The following is a 20,671-nucleotide window of genomic DNA, read 5'->3' as shown; positions in this document are numbered from 1 at the left end:
TTTTTTTTTTTGCCTTCTTCCCTAATGGCTGACGTCCCGTTAAAGGAAAGGGATTACCCTGTGTGGCCTGTTTGCAATTGCTCCCTGGCCTAACATGTGTTTAATCCAGGCTTTCTCCATCCCTCCATCATAGCCAACTTCAAGGGGAAAAACAAGGGTTTCATGTCCCTTTTGCTCTTTTCAATCTTTACAGCTGCAGCCCTTGTAGGGTTATTTATTCAGACTTCTTCCACCATTTAAGACCCTGAGTTAAGTTCATATTGTTTATAAAACTTTGATACTCAAATTTCCATGCTTCTCATCAATAGTTAAATCTTAGATAATTCATCTTGAAGGTTGAGCATGAACTTTGCTTATCAATTTTACTTTTATCCTACATATTAGATTTTGTAAGCAATTAATTAACTACCAATTGTTGAATATACGTCTCAGATATTAATTCATTAATTCCAACTGTCCATGTAGAATGTAGCTATCTTGTATTCAAAGGAAAAAAAAAAAGAATTCATGGATGATAAAATCATACCTCATCTCGATAAAGACCATTTCTTTATTCAAGCAGTTTGACACATTCAACCCATATCCGGTATGTTAAAGGGCAATGAATTATCTTAAGGAATCTAGGCAATATTGATGAAAATTTTTCTATAAAAAATGTGGGGAAAAGTTCTATACACAATAATTGACTTCTTTTGCAAATAAAATCAAGAAAACCGATTAACCAAGTATATACTATATATATAATTTTTTATGGTTGCCATGGTCGGTCACATGCTTACTTGAATTGCATCCCTTCTAAGTTTTTATTAACTTTTAAACCTCGAGATCGAAAAGATGTCTTTGTTAAGCAACTAAATAGTATTATTTAAAAGTATCACATGAACAAATTAATTCAAAGTATATAACTATTGTCTTTCAAAAGAAAAAGAGTATATAATTATTGTTCTGTTAAAAAAATTGTAAAATTAATTTTTTTTTATTTCATGTCACCTATCGATTTATTTAATTTTTTTTTTAAAAAATTGAGATAGATATGAAAAATATATATTAAAGATAACTAAAATTGAATTAATTCATCTTGATATTCATTGATAACTAAAATTGATTTTTTTAAAAATTAAAAAAAGGAAAAAGGAGATTGAATAGGTGGTAACGGTCATGGCGCAGAGGAGCTGCTGGGGGCTGGGGGGTGGGCGAAGCACCCATCAGTCAATTGAAGGACGGCTTGAGGTTTAGTCACTTCGATAATGAATGTGAAAGAAAAGCCTAAAGCAACACATAAAATGGGGTCAATCAATCAAAACGACTGTGCTCTGATGGATGATGCACCACAATGTTGCACAGCCAGTCAGCACAGCGGCAGGTGTTGCCAATGAGCAAAAAGATTTGTAGTTGCTCCGTACTGCCCCCTTGACCGGGAATAGCAGGTCATTTTCTTTCTCTTTTTCCTTCATCTCGTCAGTCGTGCCTGGTCTTACTTCTCTTTATTCTTTTGGTTTTCCCTGCTTTTGCTGATGCAAAATCAAAAAGACAAGAAGGACTAAGAAGAGGAAGACGAAGAAGGGAAGCGTGTTAATGAGTGAAATCGAGAAACGATGTGCTGAGGAGAGTGAAATTACTGGAATATCCTTTCCTTTCCGTCCTGAGAGAGACAACTGTCAATTTCAAAAGGTCGTGGGATGGCAGGGAAGAGAACGAACATACTCGCTCTGAGTTGACGCGCATGCCACACGGACGTGCTGCTCAACCTTTTTTGGCCAGTTCTGCTCCGCAATTACCTTTATACCCCCAGTCGTTTTTGAATAATTAAACCATGTTCGCTGAACACTTGAAGGTTAGTATGATTCAATTTTCATATTAATAATAATAGGGTACTTTAGTTTTTGTTATTGTATAAATTAATTTATAAATAAGTTTCAAACAAAAAATTTTACCCTATAAGTTATACCTATAATATAAATAAACTTTATCAAATTTTATCCATTTTACTAAGAAAAAGAAATTTTATATGTTTTTATTACTCGAATGAATTAAACACGCATGGAACCAAATACTTATTAAGTTAATAACTAAATGAACTAATAAAAATTTTAATTTATTCATTGATTGTAGTGATTAAAGTTTTCAAATTAATTATTATTTAGATGATGACCAACGACATCGATCCCTATTTAAAACTCAACATTAAATATTTATTTAATGGCTTGTAAAATGATTATCTTATAATTCATGGAAATAACATGATGAATACATACGCATATTGGGTTAAAGTTTACAGAAAAAAACATGATTAAGCTACAAATAATTGTCCCTTCAAATATAAAGTTGGAATTTAGAGTTGTAAAGGAAACATTGCAACTTGCAATTATCCTTTTTTTTTTAATACATAATGATGTTGGGAGAAGGTATTTGAATTTGAACTTAATTTTGAATGTAAGATATGGCTATACATTGCTCATAGAATTATCTTCTATATGATAGATAAAATTATTTATATTAATTTTTAAAATTAAAAAATAATTGACATAGAAAAGTCAAAGTAAAACTTTAATAGTAATAAATCATAACCTTTTCCCATTATTAAATGTCACCCATTGAATTCTATGCAGCCAAGATTTGATAAAAGAGACTGAAATCACATTACCAACATTATGTACCAATAATTTCCCCTTGCAACTAATTTCCCATTTTCTCATAATAATTAAATCCTACAATAACGCTTCCAATTAATTTCCCTAATTAACAAGAAAATACTGCATTTCTTTCCTGAAACAACGCCTACTAATTTCCTAAATTTCTCTCTTGATTTGACATCATTAAATTAAGATTTGTTGGTACAAAGACAAGACAATAGGGTAAAGAGGTGACAAAAAGAAAAAGGTAAGGGTAATTTGGGTAATGGAAGCAGACAATGCAGGGACAAAGAGGTAACTCAGAGACTCCATTTATTTGTTGCTCAGAGTATGAGACAAGCCCTTTTAAAGAGATAATAAATTTATTGTTATTAGTTTATATCCAATCTTTTTTAAAACATTTGTAGGTATTTAACATTACCAAAAATAAAAACCCCAGATTTTGATTTTAAAAGGATTCTCTCTGTTTTCTCTAGTCTTTAGGGTTAGGTTAAAGTTTTCTTTGACCATCTGTTTCTGTTCTCTTTGATTTTCCACGATACAGTGAGGGAAAGAAGAGAAAGAAAACAAAAACAAACACAGAGGGAAAGAAGATTTCTGCGGAAACGACAGCATGACAACATGATTTGTTTGTCGTTTAAGGTTTTGATCTGTAAGTTATGGAAGACGGAGGATCGATCGTTTTGGAGGGAATTTGTTCTTAGAAAAGAGCCAGCTCTGGCTGGTTGATTGATCTTTTTACCACTTTGCTCAGGCAGTTTCAGCCAAGGTAAGGTTTTCAATGAAAAAAAATAGCTTTTTGGGTATCAAAATCTTATCTCTCTTGGTTTCTTGGTTGTTCTTCTCTTCTGGGATGATAAAAGATAGAGCTTTTCTCTCTCTTTTTTTTTTTATGAAAGAAATGAAGAAGCTTCCTTGAATCCTACATGCATTTTTCTTTGTGGTTTCTCATTTCAATGCACTTTTAATACTTTTATATTAAATCCGATTTCTCTCTCTTTCCTCTCCCTAGATCTCTTCTTGTTTTGTTTTCTCTTTCTGGGTTTTTTAAGATCTTGCCAAAGTCTTGAATGTTGATGATTTGGGTTCCTTTCATTTTCAGTTTATAAAAAAAAAAGAAGAAGAAGAGATGTCATCATCAAATTCTCCTTGCGCCGCGTGCAAGTTTCTTCGTCGAAAATGCACTCAAGAATGCGTCTTTGCACCTTATTTCCCACCAGACAATCCTCAAAAATTCGCCAACGTTCACAAGGTATTCGGTGCCAGCAATGTAGCCAAGCTTTTAAACGAACTCAACGCTTCCCAACGTGAAGACGCTGTCAACTCTTTAGCCTACGAGGCTGAGGCTCGTCTCCGAGACCCAGTCTATGGCTGTGTAGGCCTGATCTCCATCCTGCAACACAGGCTTAAACAAATGCAACACGATCTTTACAATGCTAAGAAGGAACTGTCGACTTTTATTGGTCCTCAGGCTATGCTTCCTATTTTACAACCGCCAGCTTTTTTGCCACAACATGTCGGGAACCCTTCTTCTTCGGCTGTGATGCAACATAATATGATGCCAATGATGGGGATTCCTACAGCTGCCGCGGTGGCGGCGGCGGCTTCACATGTGGGGCAGTTGGCGATAAGGGAACCACAACAACAACAACAACAGATTTTTGAGGCTCAACAACAATTGGCTGCTGCGGCAGCCGCAAGAGAACAACAAGAAATGTTTAGAGGTTATGAACAGCAACATCATCAGGGTCAACAGCAAGAGATTGTGAGGTTTAATAGTGGGTTTGAAGGGGCTGGCTCAGTTACTGCAACTGGGTTTAATCAGATGACAACTGCAGCTACCATGTCACCGTCATTGGCTTTAGGGAGTTTCGATAACCCTTATCAGATTCAGACACAACAACAAGATCATCATCATCATTCTCATGGGGGTCATTCACTTCAAGCACAGCTTTTGCTTCAGCCACAGCAAGTGCAACCACAGCAACCGGCACAGCAAAATCAACAGCAACAAGCACAGCAAAATCAGCAGCAGCAACAGCAAAGGTCAGGAAGCGAGGAGGGTAGGAGTATTGGTCCTTGTTGAGTTATTAAAAAAAAAAAAGAAACCTCTTTTTTTTTTTTCTGTTTGCAGATTGACTGCCTGCCTTCCCGCTTTTTCGTGAAAGCAATTTTTCATTCTAGGTAAAGTGTTTTAATTTTTCCCTGTTTTAGTTTTATGGTTTATTAACTTATGGTATATGCCTGTCCACGAGGGTTTTCTGAATACTAGATAAGCTCTGCATTTATGAAGGGTCTTTGATGGCTTTGTGTGCAATGTATGTTGGGTTTTTTCATAAATGGGGAAATATCGTTTGGTGCCAGTGGAAAGCTAGAATTACTCTTTATTGCATAAGGCAGAAGGGTGGGTAAGAGAATTATTGTCTTTTCACAGTCGAGGGATATTCCATTCATCAGCTATAAGTGGCATCTATAAGAGGTAGCAGAGCCTTAGATTGACTTGAAAAACGTACATTTTTAATCCCTTACTTTCTATTATTTGATGAAGAAAAATTTTGCTGGGATAATCTTTATACCATTAGAATAAAATGAATGAACAGTAATGTGTTTTTCATTTTGACTTGATTAGCTTGTTTTAAACAGAAATAAATGATACGTTATTGCACTAGATTTTGTAGTAAGCACAAGACAAAAAGGAGGTAGCTAGACAATGGGTTCGTGGGAATTTGGTGTGGTAGATCAAATCCATGATCTTGACTTGTCCTCTGAGATTTGCATCACACCCTCTTTGAAAGACAACAGTGCCCTTATTAGATGGTTTCCTTTTACCTAAATAAAGGACACTAATTTTCAATCTTCTTTTATGAAAAAAAAAAAAATTGATACTAGTGGTACTAGTACCTTTTTTTGGGAAATAAGTTGAGTGCTCTTTCCTTGTAATGGTGTAGAAAGGAGTAGTGTTTTCGGAAAAAGTGCATTGACATTGGATGAGATGAAGTTCCAGTCAGCTCCTGCATCATCTCTTCCTGTAGGATGTGGATTGTTTTTATGTCAAAAGATTTGAAAATTTTTAATCTTATTTAGTTGGTATTGTCTTCAGTGAAAAAGAGGTTGCTTTTCAGTACCGCATATCCCTTATGATACAGCCACAGTTGCCTTTCCATCCATGAAAGAACAAAAGCAATTACTACTAATCCTACCACCAGTATATTCTGTAACCTAGATGGTACTTGTACATATTAATATTCTACTTATAAAAATGTTCTATGTCAACTTCTTATATAATTCCAAGTCTTTGTAAACCTTTCCTCTCATGACTTCCCTTTCTGTTTGTTTCTTCTTTCATTTTGTGCAGCTGAAGTCAGCCGCATACAAGTGAACAAAGAGAGAGAGAGAGAGAGAGAGATTTACCTCTGTGATCCAAAGTCAGCATTGGGTTTTTGGGGTTTGATGAAGAGCTCCTTGGAATATACAATTAAAATGTAGGGATCTGTATTGGTCTTGGGACTACAATTTTTTATTTTTTTTTGACCTTTGGGTTTAGTAGAGAAGATGGTATGGGAAATCGTTTTTATAAAAGCTTTCTTTTTTCTTTTTTTTTTTCTTTTACTTTGAATTCACAACTTATGTAGCTGCAGCGAGAATTAATGTTACTTATATATAATAATATAGAGTGGATGCTATTTGGTGGACAAGGCTCGGATATTATATTCTTTTTGTTTTAGGGTAAAAATTTATGCTGATGGTCTATTTTATAGCTTACTATTCTTGGATTGGATACCCTTATTCCAGTAAATGACAAGTTGCCTTCATTCCAATCATAGTGAAGTTTATGTATTTTTTTGATTAATCACATTTCTCTTTCGCATATATAAAAGCTCACAAAAGTTTTGAACTAAGTAACGAGAGATAATATTTTTTTCTCTTTCACAAAAGTCGTTATTCTTTTATTTTCAAGTTTTGAGTCTATAATCCTCTCGATTTTTCAACCAAATTAAAATCCCAAATGCTACCCTTGATACAAGGTTGATTCAATGATAAACTTTAAGTGTTAATCTTGAATGCATAGCTCTTATGACTACCACCTACACACGATTATATCTTACCTTGATTTTGGAGATTTAAGTAATTTAGTCAGTCCAGAATTGTGTCAATAAATTAAGAAAATACAGTAAGTATCAGTATCTAAATTAATACGAAAAGAGAGTAAAAAAAAAAAAACTAGTAATAATAATGAGAAAAGAGAGACGAGAGGTGCCATTGCCCTTTCTTTAATGGTGGTCCAGCTACCTTAGTACCATGTACAGAAATTACATAATTGAAGATCAGACTGCTGCCAATAATTGTTATTATTATTCAATCTATTAATATCATATCCGATATATAAGTAAAAAAAAAAATCATTTTTTGGTTGATCTAAGGTTATAATAAATCCTCCAGGGAGATCCTGTTTGACCGGTTTGGCTTTAAAATTATAGCCTCTGATATTTTAGAATTGTTGTGTCCAATTTGAGTGATCTGGCACATAGATTTCATAACAAGGCTTTGATGAGGAAGCATGTGAATTCCCTTATAATAATAATAATAATAATAATAATTAAAACATAATGAGGGTGCTGCTCTATATTATTTCCATCATTAAATTGTCACTGCTTCTTGCAGTCCTAACATTCACAGTACCGTGAATTAGCCATCCCTTCTACACAATTGGATCCACTTGCATATACATTTAATTACTTGGTACTTGAGTTCATTAGTACACACTCACCCTACCCATAATTTTTCATCTAAAAAAGACAATGATGAAAGTATATACGTTTTGTCATGAAGAAAACCCAAAGCGTTAAATTATATACATAGCATCATTCACATGGATATGAAATCATTGAGAAGTGAGTCCATAGGGAGATGGTGCCAAATGCCATGGAAAACCCTGCAAGTTGCTTCCTGCCTAGGTTAGCTCTCTCCACTTTTTTACTTTTAAGGAAAGCCATGAATGGTACGATAACTAGGTCAAAAAAACTGGGTTTGCCAATTATGAGAAGCCAGCAAAAGCCCAAAAAAAAAAAAAGGGCTGGGGGATGATGCCTCGTGTGGAGATGTGAAAGCGAAGTAACCTTGTTCGTATTTATTAAATAAGGGTCTTGGTGACATCAGAATGGAGACAAAAAGGAAGAATATTAATTCATTTCTGTTATTTTGTTCCTCATAAAATAATTGAAGCCTCGTCAAGTAGGGACGAATAATATGAAGAAAGTATGAGCTTCTCTCTCTCTCTCTTCTCTAATTGGGTGAATGCCTTTTCCCTTCTTCTTTTTTTTTCTTTTCCTTTCCGATCTTAAATGTGATTCAGTTCTAATTTTTTTTATGATTTTTTTAATATGTGGTTAAATTTTGAATTATACAAACAAGATATGATTTTATCTAATCTTACAAACTCGACTGGAAATTTGAATTAAAAATGTCAAATCTTACAAGCTCTCTCTCTTTTGATTTCTTTGACCGTAATCAAAGCAGTCGAATACTACACGTTTGAATCTTGGGGACGGATAATATTAGGCTATACGCGTAATACATTTTGTTTACTGCATTTAACAATTCACAAAGCCGACCTCCTTTTTTGCATGGGTTGATGGAACCTTATGTTGTCGGTTTCATGCACCGACAGCCTCGAATTTATTTGTTACTATTTTGTAAGCTTTGATTGGAAAGTAAGCAAAATGCTTTTCGAAAAAGTTTTTTAACATTTTTTATTGAGAAAAAAGAGAAATACAAAACAATACTTAAGTCAACGAAAAATTAATTAATTAATTCCTTTTTTGTTACACACTCTGAGAAGTTAAAGATAGCTTTTCAAAAACAGATCTTTCAGCCTTTTACCTCCCTTCTTTTCCCCAACTTGTCAGTCAACCCTCATTGGCAAAATATTTTCTCATGGTGAAAAACTTTTAAAAATAGATCATGATAAAAAAAATATTTCCCTTAATTTATCTAAACATCAAAATACATTAAATTTTGTAATAAATAGTTTTTTATTTTTTTAAAAAAAATAATTTTTTATTACCTAATTTGACGTAAATTGATATCACATTATTATATTTTAGTAAAGTTTAGTAGAGTAATATAGAGCAAGTGCCAATTAGGCAGTCAGCCAATATACCATAATCCTAACATAGCATTCGGATATCCAACTGTGAAAGGACTTGGCCGATGTAACAAATAGAAATTTGAATTTTGATGCTGCATAAGCAATGCATTTATATTTTATAGTGTTTATTATTAATTTTTTCCATCTATAAAAGTTAGAATAACAAAACAGATTAATTTCGCAATCATGAACAACAACTACTCTCTCTTTTTTACAGATATAAAGAAAGGGTTTTCATATTTCCGCAATACATTTAAAGAAATAACACAATTCTTAACATTGTGGTTCTCCAGAATACAAAATTTCAATTGCTAAGGTATGCTTGTCTGCTCGCAATCGGGAACTGGCGAACAGCTTTGAAGCAAAACGATGATTTCGCCTCTAATTTGTCCGACAAGCAACACTACCATCTCCATCCTCCATTGCACCTGTATTAAGTATTTTTCCCATCACGTATCGACCGCAAGCAAAATTTCTCTTTTTTGGAGGTAATTGTGAGAGGGGGATTCTTACTCGAAATGTAAAGAGATCCCAGAGAAAGACAAAAATAGAACAGAGAATGAACCTGACTTCTCATCCGCTTGGAACTTAATCTGAATCTGATGATATTTCAGAATGAGGGTTGACTGTCTTGACCATTTTAGCCAATGTCTCACCAAGATCTTCCACTTCATCCCTTCCGAATCCCCAACTTCTAAGTAACTCTGTCCCAAGAGATCCTCGCTCAATACCAAATTTACGAAGATTCCCCAGTCTATTCTCCAGAAATGGCAAGATAGCACAGCTAGAACGCAGTCTAGCTGCCATGGGGATAGAGTGAACATCAAGTGATCCTCTAGATGAAGAACCTAAGATTGGACTTCCCAGCAGCTCACCGTGCTGGCCAACAAGATTAACGAAGATTGAAGGGAATGGCAAGGGAATTGGGAGAGGACAACGAGCCACTGATAGGTGGCAGAACATTGGCCTTGTGGTCGCATGTTCATATTCAGCATTGATTGCATTCTTAACTTCGGAAACTGAAGCACGATGATCTTCTGTAGCAAAGCAAATAATCTCAGTTACCAGAGTTACCAATGCCTCTTTCAGAGTACATATAAAAATCAAAGATTTTTCTAACACTGCTAACTGTATATCGATTTTGCTTTTAAACTTCCTCTGGACATTAATGAATATGTATACTAAACTGCTCATCAATAATGTGCCTAACCAGCAGCATATAAACATTTCTTCTATTGGCAGACAAACATTAATAAGAATTAGTATAATAAAATATCTTTTAACTAAGAATATGGACAGATCCTAAACGGTACCTGATCCAATTGCTCCATGCACAGTCATTGATTCCACAGCCTGCAAATCATCCATATCGTCTGCAACCTCTGGAGTCAATGGATGCAAATTCCCAAGCAAGGATTTCTCATTCTGTCTCCCTGGATTTAAGAATTCTGAACCATTAACTACACACTTCTCTTTCCCCAAGCAAGAACTAGCTCATTTTTTATTTAAAAAAGAGCCTGAAGTGAAGGCATTGACATTATACCTGTCATAGCAGGGGCCGGCATTGCAATATCCAGAATGGCCACCATATTTTGCCTAGATTGCCCTGCTAGCATTTGTACAATGCCATTAACATCCAAAGCACCAGCAGTATCAGATGTATCTGCTGAGGGACCAGGTGCCTCCATCCGGAATGGGAGACTTGCAGAGTGTAGGCCCGCAGCATACACAGCACTGCAGTGGTAAGGGTTCTCATCTTCAATGTTCAGGTAAGTTGAAGCTTTACCTTCAAAATGACATGAACAGAATCTTTAGTCCACATTAATTAAGAAGAGAAGGGTCAGGATAATTTTCTTCTAGAGTATAAGCATAAATAACACTAATTAACAAGTGACCTTGGTGTTTCGAGTGAATATGACTGAGCTGACCATTATAAGATATGCTATAGGCATCAGAAAGGAAATATGCACATATGTACTCAAAAATCCTTGTTAATATTAAGAGGATCAAGATTCCAAAGGACATCCAAATTAAAACTATGTAAGATCATATAAAGCAAACGCAAAAAAGACACAGAAGACAGCCAGAAAGTCATTAAAATGTTAGTGTGACTTACTCCTACTCAAAAATGGTAAACCAACAGGCACAATCATTTTACAAAAAGGTGATAATCTTGAGAATGATACTGCATCATGAAGATCTCTGACGACTGTCTGCTTCCTACTTCTTAGGTTCATATGAGAACCAGGACCCCTAACAGCATATAACAACACTGGAGTGTTTGAGTATTCATCTGCGATACTTTCTAGAAAATCAGCAGCTATAGGGGAGAAACCTCCTGAGTCGTCAGCAATGAATTTAAAACCCTGTTAACATCGCCAATGATTCACAAACAAGTTAAAAGAGCACATTATGAAATCAGAATACAAATGATGTTCTAGAGGGGCTCCAGCCTAAAGTCAAATGGAAAACCTGGAGAGCTTTCCAGAATACCCTAGGCATCATTAAGTTCAAACCCCAGGAAAAATTCATGAAGCAAGACCCACATCCTCCATGTAAACTTGGCAATCATATGCCTTAAATGTTGTCAAATAAGGAATTGACTTTCTCTTTTCATATTTTCTACTTACGGATTGTGATAATGCAATGAGTGAAGGATCATACTATAGCTCAAAGTTTTACCTGGATATGATCACACTCTTCCACAAAGAAACGAAGCCTCTCACATACTTCTTCACCTCGTAAATTCTCAGTGAAGACATCCCTCCCAATTCCATAATTGTCAAATTCTTGAGCATCCATCCACAATCCATTTACCTCATACAAACTCTGAGGATGATAATGGACTTTTGAGAAGTCTGTCCAAAATTGGACTCCCCTATCTAAACATTTGACTATATCTGTATCCTGAATTTCGTTTTGAAGATCCTTTGTCCCACCATTGATACCATTCACCAAAGGAACATTCTGCTCTTCCAGATACAAACTTTGCAAGAACAAATTCTTCTTCTGAGGTTCAGATGCATGAGTGGAAACATTTCCTGCCCTGCATATTCTTTTAGAGACGTTCAAGTAAGTGCATGTGGAAATCTTATGCACTCAAAGCTCAGACAAGGACAAAGCACAAAGTCCCCAAATTTAGAACTGATAACTATGAACGGCATGTAATTGATTACCAGTATTATTACTAACAGCAAATTGACTTCACAAAGGAAAAAGTTCAAACATATGATAAATGGAGTAATATAAAGTGCTAAGCAATAAAACAGGAATCTATACTGCACCTATTACAATCTTTTTAACAGCTCTAAAACTTAACCATGAGCATTTCTCATTAGTAGCGAATAACAGAAATTAGAAGTTAAAGTCGTCTCTATGTCTAAAACAGAATATCAAATTATGTTACTAACTAATTAGGCTGAACAACAATACATTAATTACATGGCAAGAATTGTCTGAGAAAACCAGTAATTATGTATAAATTAGAACAAGAATTATTGATAAAGAGATCAACTTGAGTCAGGTACTGAACTCTGATGCTCAACCATCTAAGAGCCACTCAAAAAGGCAAAACCAACATAATTACAGTAGCTACTCCTCACTAAGTTTTTTTTTTTTTGAAGGGGTAAAGCTCAAAGACCAATGGCAAGCAGAAGAAACAATACGGCAAAACTACTATTGCAATTAGTTATGATGAAAAATCTCACCATGTAACTACTTCAGATGATGCATTAGAACCCTCGTTATACAACGTACCCTGTGAACTCATTGGTCCAAGGGATCCTGCAAGGAACAAAAGTTCCCATGACTGGGTTATGAAAAACAAAAAAAGGAAGAAATGCCACTGATATTACTGTTGCCATGCAACCTAGATGAATGGAAAAGAACCAGTTATGGCTTAAACTAAGGTGCTGTCAGCAACTTGGGAGAATTAAAATGATAACAATAATTGATCTTAGTACTTCGCAATGTAGACTAGATAGAGAACTCATCAAGTTTGCAAGTAGAAAATTAAGCACCTTGAAAGTCAATCGAGAGAAGACGAGGAGTATAAGTAAGAGTCCCCTGCAAAGTGCAACAACATAAACCATTTTATCCCCAGAAGAAATGCTGAAGCAATAACTGACTAACTACTACTAAGTCAGTAAACCTTCTAAAACAAAATCCGCCAAAGTCTTGTAATGTAACAATTGTTAAGACGGTTACTGCCAATTACATACCAGACCAATATAAAAATTTGTTTTAGGTATTTAGGCAATAAAAACATCAGCCACAATTGGTTGAATTGGTTGTTTACTTATTTTCAACGCAAAAAGTAAGTTTTATTCCCAAAAAAAAAAAAGTTGCACCTGTTGCGTTTCACCTGTACGGTAGAGAACGTCCATGTTTAGACCGTCAGTTTTGAACAGTGGGTCGCCATAAGGATCGGCGGCTAAGCCAAGCATTTCATCCTTCATTTTTAATCATAACAAAAATTCAATTTAACAAGCTTACAAAATAACTAATCAAAATAAAAACAAAAGGAAAAGAGAAACTATAAATGAAATAAGTAAAGATTAGCTGAACCTGGAAGTTCCAGAAGTGAGAACCTATGAAGTTAGCGAAACTTCCGACTTGGATGGTTACAATTTCTCTCATGGTTGTCTACCAGAAAAAGCGATATTTTAAGTGGAATAACTTTGTCAATTAAACGTATTTAGTCCTTAATTTTCTTGAAAATCTTAGGATTTTCAGAGATTAATATGTTTAAATTAGAAAAAAAGAGAGGGATTTTTAGACACTTACGAAGAGCTAGGGTTTTTGTGGCAATGGTGATGGAAAACGTTTCGTGCTTTCAGAAGCAGAAGCGGTGGAGTTTGAAGGGAAGGCGAAGGAAACGACAGGAAAAGCGCTGCGTTTTGTGGCCCAAGGCTTTTTTTGGCGGCGTATTTAAAATAGTACACGTATTTTATAGTACGATTTTCTTGAATTTAATTGATTACTACGTGCAATCATTTTTTAAAAAAAATTACTACATGCAATCATAACTTGCTATAAATCGCTCATTGAAGTTAAATTAATGGATTTATAAAGTTTTATGCTGATTATTTTTATGGACTTTAATTTTGCTTGAGGGTTTAGTTCATAGCCAGATTAATGAAAATGACAATTTATTACTTGATAATTGCTAATGCTCAGCTGATTCTTATTTTGCCACCAATAAAAATTGATATTTATTGAATTTTTTGCAAATTTATATGTATAATTACATGTATATTTAATTTATTTGAATATTGATTAAATGATAAGAATATATATTTTCATTCAGAAAAATCAAATATAAATCTTCCCTTTCTAGAAAAAGTTTTACTACTTAAATTAATTTATCAAAAAAATATTTTATATTATTTAGATAAATTAGGAAGTGTTTGTGGAAAGAAGAGAGCGGAGGGTAGAGAGTCTTGTTTTTGGAAAAATTGTCTTACATTTTTAAAGGGTGTAAACAATTTCTCTGTGTCAATAAATTGAATTCCATTTATCCGAAAATTTTTTCATTTTCTCCCTTCTAAATATGGACAAATATTGAAAAGATTTTTCCAAAATAAGAGGGCATGAGTTTTCGTATTCCACTGGTCAAATAATGCCATTGACCCTAGACCTTTTTTAAGGAAAGCCATGGAGCTCTGTGTTCCAAAGACAATACTTAAAACTCTACAAACAGCTTCCAGGGATGAGGAGAATCTCACTACCACCAACAGTGCCCCCATCATAAACAACATAAGTTCTGATATTTTCATTTTTCTTCAGTAAATAAAAAGGAAAAGTTTTTTATTTAGTGTTTAAGATTGTAAAGAAACATGGAAAGATTCCAATAAAATGCTCTGATTCTGGCTATTCAATTTTCAAACCAAAATCTTCATGTGGGCTCACCATATCCCTTTGCCCTGATTCAATACCTTTGTTGTTTTTTATGCTGAAAGCGACTCCTTTGTCCTTAACCTTTGGTAAATATATATGTATGTATAGATAGATAGATAGATAGATAGATAGATGGATAATTAAAAATAATATGTAGTAAATCGATTTATTTAAGCAATGTTTGAGTTGATCAAGCAATGATTAATAGTCAGAGCATTGGGTTTTTAATGTTATCTTGTTCTCTCCCCTGATTCGATCATTCAAGAATAAAAAATTACACTTGAGATCAAGCAGGTTCTTGGAGATTGAACTACCTCTGGATTAATATGATAATGGTAAGAATACAAAGAACATGGGCAGATGCAAAGGGCATGGCAATTGATTGGTCGATGTTTATTGACGTTGAAAGGACTGAATTGGCTAAAACAAGTTAAACTTTTTTAACTAAAGAGGAATTGGAGTAACTTTACTTAAAGTTGGAGGGATGATGAGCTTGGATTTGGTAAGGGATGAAGGATTTGAAAGGTTGATGTTAATGTATGTAAAGGGTCTTTGAAATTATAGAAACTGCTGACTTTTGCTTTATGTTGAGAGGACAAAGTTGGAGTAGTGCATGCCAGTCTTTTCCCTATGTGATATTTGTTTGCTTCTTGGTGAGGAAGTAGGAAAGAACTAGATATACCAAGACAAACTTCCTTTATAAAACAGTTAATGCTAAATAGAAAGATTTGTACAACAAGGATGCTCAAGTGTCATAGGTGGTTGAGTTGGTCCTTATTAGTGCAGAAAAATCATGAAGTAGAACCCCACTGAGACCCAAACCTGCCATCAATTTCAGTCAGCCAAACATCAAACCTTATATTCTCGGGAGAAACGAATTATGGTTTCTGCTATCGATAATATTAAGAGCAGAAAGAATGATTGCTAATGCAGACAATTTACTCTCTTGCGTTTCTCTTACAGAGTTTCTCAGAATGTTGGGTGTCAGGATGAGGTCATCATTAACCTTCCCATTAGAGAGAATGCATATGTTTCCCCCCAAAAGAGCTAATTCCATAATAAACAGCACAGGAATGGCAGGAACCCGGCAAACCAAACCTCAAATATCAGATATTAAGTACATCAGTTATAAAGGAGAGTTTAAGTCTAAACATAAATGAAAGAACTCTCTAAAAAATTGTCATTTTGGCTTCCTACGATCCATCATTAGGAATTACACAAGCTCATATATCGGAGCAGGAACTTGAGTCATGGGGAGAAGCTAGAGCAGTCCATGATACCTGCAAAATCTCCTTGAAATCTCCCTAAGGTAGTTCCTCAAGCATGATACTAATATCAAATTCCTCTAGTTGTTGACTAAATTATTGTCACTAAGTCACTATAATTATGATCCGTTTCCCCATGTTTCTGCAAAATTCATGGGAATAAGTTATCTGACTATACATCAATCTCTCCTTGCTTGTGAACCACACCTCTCCAACTATGGCCATCTGATTTTTCATCTTCTTCTGCCTCCATGCTGTCACCTCCGGTACTTGACATATCTTTAGCAGAACCAGTTGCAAGAAGGGGGCCTTGTGGGGAACCAGACTGTGAAATGTTTGCTTTCATGTGCACACTGCACTGATTTTGAGCCGACCATAGGCCGTTTCCTTGCCCAGCTGAAGAAGGTGGAAGTTTTCGGATATGAAGTCTGTATTTCTGTACATAAACCAAAATTCACATACAAAATTAGCAAACCAGAACGGATGATAAGACAATACCATGAGCAGATTTCACATGCGAAAGACTAACCTGCAAATGGCTTTTTACTTCATCATTGGTGAGACCATCTACTTGCATCAGTTCTCTAATTTGTTTAGGAGTGGCCACTGCGAAAGAGTATAAACCTTATCAGATTTTTTTAACAATCAAAAATAAAAATTAAGATACCAAAAGAACTCAATTGGAATATTTCGAAAAGAACTTGATTCAGGTATTGCCTAAAAGAACCAGATTCCAATCTTTTGGTCATAACAAGACATAATTCTATAAATTTGAAAACAAACAGAAGCTGCCAATAAGAGGTTCTTTCAATTCAACTTGACAACCAATACTTTAAAGATAAATAAATAAACAAACCCATCAATCTGATAGAATCTGCTTCAAAAGTTTAACCTATAGTTCCAAAGGCCTCACCTTGCGAACCTCCAAGCTGTTGAAGCGCATCAACAAAACGTCTATGAAGCTCAGGTGACCAGCACCGCCTTTGTTTCCTAGAATTCTGCTGCTGCTGTTGTTGATGTTGTGATTTGGTTTGAAACTTAATTTGGTTTTGTTCTGTATATAAGGAAGAACCAGAACCAATTCTGCAGCTGCTATCGCTCTTCAAGATTGGATTACAAGAAGCCAATTCAGAACTTGGGGTCATAAGAGAAAGACCTGAAATTTCCTCATCAACTTGTCCTTTAAATGGCAAAAAAGCCCCTTTCTTGCTTTTATTATTACAAAGTTCGATTGGTTTCTCGGACAGATCTTCATCTTCACTTCCCTGTCAAATTCAAACCCCAAAAACGATTAATACTTTTTCCATAAAATAAGATGAAATAAAAACAATTAGTTTGGGAATTACCAGTTTCAGCTCTTGAACTGCGTTTGCTTTCTTGTTGTGATCAACGTTGTTGAAATTGGAATTCCAGAGCTGAACAGAACTCATCCAGTTTTTCTTGTCACCGCCATCATTTTCCATGTTTACCCCTCTATTTTCCTCAGTATTACTCTTCAATGGCAACATCAGCTCTTCTGTCACCGATCCATCATTCATTTCCTTACACTGCATTTCTTCCTCCTTCAATCTCTCAATCCCTACAACCCCATCAAGAAAAAATCAAATTAAATAAAGGGAAAAATCAGGAAAAAGAAAGGACAATAAAAACAAAATAAAAATACCATCTTTCAAGAGAAGCATGCAAAGAGGAAGTTCACGTTTAAAAGCATCTATTTTCTTCATCTCATCTTCCAATCTTTTAACATAATCACTGATCTTTGATAATCTCTGAAACCCATTTTTGATGTCTGAAACTTCTTCCAGAAACTCAGATATGCTTTTCGGTACATAAGCTAAACCTAAATCCAAGCTCAACTCCATTATTTTCCTATTTTTCTGCTATTTTCTTTATTTTTTTTTCCCTTACTCGAACATTGCCCGGATAAACATGACAAGGAACAGCAGGTCATGTTTATATAGACTTGTAAGAGAGATTCAAGATTCGCTGCCTGCTGCTCAGACGGGTCGTCGCGTATTTTAAAGGTAACTCGGTGACTCAGCCATATAACTCAGCGAGTTTGTTTTTTCATAAAGAATCTTTTCGGTTCCGTACAGCCCACGCGGCGACTTGTTGAAAAATCTTAACGTTTTTTATTTTCAGTTAACTTTTTTCGGAGATGAAATTAAATTTTCTTTTTACTTTTTTACATTGTCAAGATTCTTCGGTAGGTGTGGATTGACTTCATCGACGGTGTAAAAAAACTAAACAGAGACCCTAATAGTTGACCCATGTACAGTGGGATGTCTTGACAAAAGAGGTTAATGGCAATTCGGTCTTTTTGGCATTTCTTGTGGGCATTTTTGTCTTAATCGGATAAGATCGAGTGTCTCTAGATTTTTCTTTCTTTCTTATGCAACGAAAAGTCTCTTTTTGCCAACAATACCCTTGCATCTGGATTATTCCTAATTAAATATTATTCTTTTTATCTCGTTTTGTTTGTTTTTGTTTTGTTTATTATTACCATTATTTTAAAATTTTTGAAATTTAACAATTTTTTAAAAAAAATTATAATTTATTAAAAATAATAATCAAAATCAAATTTATTTAATAAAAAAATCAATAAAAGACCATCATAATAATGCATACCTATACTTAGTTAACATGCCAATACAATAATCTCGTGAATCTTGTTGGAAAAGCTCCTGTCATTAAAGATTTCATTGATGGCTTAAATGTATAGAAATCCCAAATGTCAACATTATATAATATCTTAGATAAGAATTAAATTACCCCATAGCATAAGTTACATACCTCAAAGTTTTCCAACCTAACACAGGAAAATTGTTGCTATCAAGCATGATGAGATGATGGGTAATTATGAAAAAAAAAAGAATAGTGAATTAAGTTCTAATTCATATATTTTATTTATTGAGAAAAATAAAGAAAAAATTGTTTTCTCTTTATTCCTTCCAATCCTCTTTCAATGAAGAAGGTGAATGCATCCCCTAAATGACCACTCCATTTATTCAAACTTATCTATCAAGTGCCCCTTGGAAACTTTGGCCGTGAGCTATTAGTCAAGATGGAAAAAATAAATAAATAGATAATGAGGGCGTGCTAGGCATGTGAAAGATTCTTTTGACAAAGTGACTTTTTTGGATTGTTGTTGTTATTGCTATACTTTTTCCATAATAATTTTTATTATTTTTTATTTTGGGGATGGGGTATTTGAATATAGAAAGAAATTAATTTTTTTGGGCTCTCAAAATAAGAATCTCAAGAGAAACGCAACCAATCAAGTGATAACACGTGGCTAGGAACATTGGAGGGAAAGGGTGAAGATTCTCCTGTTCATACCCGTCCGTTACAAGGGAATCGTGTCTTCCAGAAATAAAAGAAATTTCATTGGTTTCATCGGTTTCCTATTCCCTTTATCGAGATTCTCTTCATTGTGCGGCCGACACGTGTCCAAAGCATCCTTTCATTTATTTATTAGTTTAGTTCCCAAATACTTCCACATGTGGGATTTTAAAAGGAGGGAAAACCAAAAAAAAAACAAAACAAAACAAAAGTTAAGGATTTGTTTGGTCTAATCTGTAAATATGTGATAGGAAGATAAGGATTCTTTTGTTGGTGTTCGGCTTTGATTGGTTTTTGTTTTCATTGTTGAAGGACAATAGAGAAGAAGATGCCTTTTGATCCTAGATGACAACCATTTCCGACCATCAATCGTGTCTTTTTAATTGTACTATTATCAAAATTTTGATATTTTCGTCGCGCTGATCATGGAGTATACAGCTGCTCCTTCCTCTTTATAAATTTCATTTAAATCTTGATGCTGAGAATTTTTATTTGATAATTATTTTTTTTTTCTTATGTTAAGGAATATGTGCATAAAAATGAGAATTAATTGAATTTTGTAGCAAAACAGATTTTTTCTTCCATCTTTTTATTTACGAAAATGAGAATTATGGTCAATAACCGGGAGAGGAAAGAAATATGAAATGGATACATCACAAAGAAAAAAATGAAATAAAGATAAGAGTACAACTTGCCAAGCTTTATCATGAGCTATTAAACTTATCTAGAAAAAAAAGCATATTATGGAATGACACCATTATTTTCTTTTGATGTTAAATTTTATTTTATCTTTTTATTTGATACTTAATTTTTATAAATATAACATGTCAATTCTGCACTAAAATATTTATTTTATTGATTAATACATGATTGATTAATTAATTAATTGATGTATAATTTTTTTATTTAAAAAATAAAATCCAAATTCCCCATTCTCTCAATTTTTTTTTTTTAAATATCAATCCTCTAATTCAGCTTCTGTGTATTAGATGATTTTTTTAAAAAAATAATTCTCAAAATTGTGGGACCTAGAGTCTAAATTTAGGTTCTATGACCGTGAGAAAAAAAAGAATATGGATTAGAAAAGTGCTGTTGCCATGCCCAGGCACCAAGACAAACAGCCACAATCAAAATGGACTATGGAGGCATTGACATCTTGGAATTTCCCTTTTGCGCTAATCATGATCTTATTGGAATCTGATCAATACATATTTTATTTACTTATTTGTTGGTAAAACAATGTATATATATTATTTATTATTTATTTATTTATTTGAGATGTTAAAAATCACAAAGTTATAAAAAACCACTAAATTGAATGTAAAAATATCTTTAGAAATAACACTCTGCTGCTTTTTTTTTTTAGGGTAAATTACAAACTCTTT

The 20,671-nt window shown here is 34.1% G+C and overlaps 3 protein-coding genes across 6 annotated transcripts; 1 reads left to right on the top strand and 2 right to left on the bottom strand.

The window, feature by feature from the left end:
* Nucleotides 1-3,048: 3,048 nt before the first annotated feature.
* On the top strand, nt 3,049-6,325 carry ASL1 (ASYMMETRIC LEAVES 2-like 1). Its single transcript, XM_021445560.1, has 3 exons — nt 3,049-3,402; nt 3,736-4,817; nt 5,989-6,325. The coding sequence occupies exon 2, from the start codon at nt 3,763-3,765 to the stop codon at nt 4,717-4,719; it is 957 nt and encodes a 318-aa protein (XP_021301235.1). The 5' UTR covers nt 3,049-3,402; nt 3,736-3,762; the 3' UTR covers nt 4,720-4,817; nt 5,989-6,325.
* A 2,556-nt stretch (nt 6,326-8,881) lies between these two features.
* On the bottom strand, nt 8,882-13,687 carry LOC110429490 (plasma membrane, autoregulation-binding site, misato segment II, myosin-like, tubulin/FtsZ protein). 4 transcript variants are annotated; one of them, XM_021445556.2, is made up of 10 exons: nt 13,567-13,687; nt 13,348-13,425; nt 13,131-13,232; nt 12,801-12,846; nt 12,489-12,564; nt 11,464-11,827; nt 10,898-11,147; nt 10,325-10,567; nt 10,095-10,214; nt 8,882-9,818 (listed from the first exon to the last, which is right to left on the bottom strand). In XM_021445556.2, exons 2-10 carry the CDS (start codon nt 13,417-13,419, stop codon nt 9,370-9,372), a joined length of 1,722 nt encoding a protein of 573 aa, XP_021301231.1. In that variant the 5' UTR covers nt 13,420-13,425; nt 13,567-13,687; the 3' UTR covers nt 8,882-9,369. The 4 variants fall into 4 exon arrangements, with proteins under 4 accessions (XP_021301231.1, XP_021301232.1, XP_021301233.1 ...); XM_021445557.2 differs by having other exon boundaries at nt 8,882-9,209; nt 9,347-9,818; nt 13,348-13,681; XM_021445558.2 differs by having other exon boundaries at nt 8,882-9,815; nt 13,348-13,683.
* Nucleotides 13,688-15,753: 2,066 nt separating this feature from the next.
* Nucleotides 15,754-17,940, bottom strand: LOC110409008 (transcription factor HHO5-like). Its single transcript, XM_021418216.1, has 5 exons — nt 17,608-17,940; nt 17,291-17,523; nt 16,858-17,209; nt 16,474-16,550; nt 15,754-16,380 (listed from the first exon to the last, which is right to left on the bottom strand). Exons 1-5 carry the CDS (start codon nt 17,804-17,806, stop codon nt 16,117-16,119), a joined length of 1,125 nt encoding a protein of 374 aa, XP_021273891.1. The 5' UTR covers nt 17,807-17,940; the 3' UTR covers nt 15,754-16,116.
* Between the last annotated feature and the right edge of the window lie 2,731 nt (nt 17,941-20,671).

The sequence above is a fragment of the Theobroma umbraticum genome, unplaced genomic scaffold (assembly GCF_002168275.2).
Source record: "Theobroma umbraticum cultivar Fairchild unplaced genomic scaffold, ASM216827v3 scaffold_44.0, whole genome shotgun sequence".
Classification (NCBI taxonomy): domain Eukaryota; kingdom Viridiplantae; phylum Streptophyta; class Magnoliopsida; order Malvales; family Malvaceae; genus Theobroma; species Theobroma umbraticum.
This window is presented reverse-complemented; position numbering and strand designations above follow the sequence as displayed.

Excerpts from the sequence above, each read along its gene's own strand:
- ASL1 (XM_021445560.1), top strand. The coding sequence starts at position 3,763 with ATGTCATCATCAAATTCTCCTTGCGCCGCGTGCAAGTTTCTTCGTCGA.
- LOC110429490 (XM_021445556.2), bottom strand. The coding sequence starts at position 13,419 with ATGAGAGAAATTGTAACCATCCAAGTCGGAAGTTTCGCTAACTTCATA. Across the intron at positions 11,828-12,488 it reads TCATCTGAAGTAGTTACATG|GGCAGGAAATGTTTCCACTC; the intron begins GTGAGATTTTTC and ends AAGAATATGCAG. Across the intron at positions 9,819-10,094 it reads GCATGGAGCAATTGGATCAG|AAGATCATCGTGCTTCAGTT; the intron begins GTACCGTTTAGG and ends GCTTTGCTACAG.
- LOC110409008 (XM_021418216.1), bottom strand. The coding sequence starts at position 17,806 with ATGGAGTTGAGCTTGGATTTAGGTTTAGCTTATGTACCGAAAAGCATA. Across the intron at positions 17,524-17,607 it reads CATGCTTCTCTTGAAAGATG|GGATTGAGAGATTGAAGGAG; the intron begins GTATTTTTATTT and ends ATGGGGTTGTAG. Across the intron at positions 16,551-16,857 it reads ACAGCTTGGAGGTTCGCAAG|TGGCCACTCCTAAACAAATT; the intron begins GTGAGGCCTTTG and ends ACTCTTTCGCAG.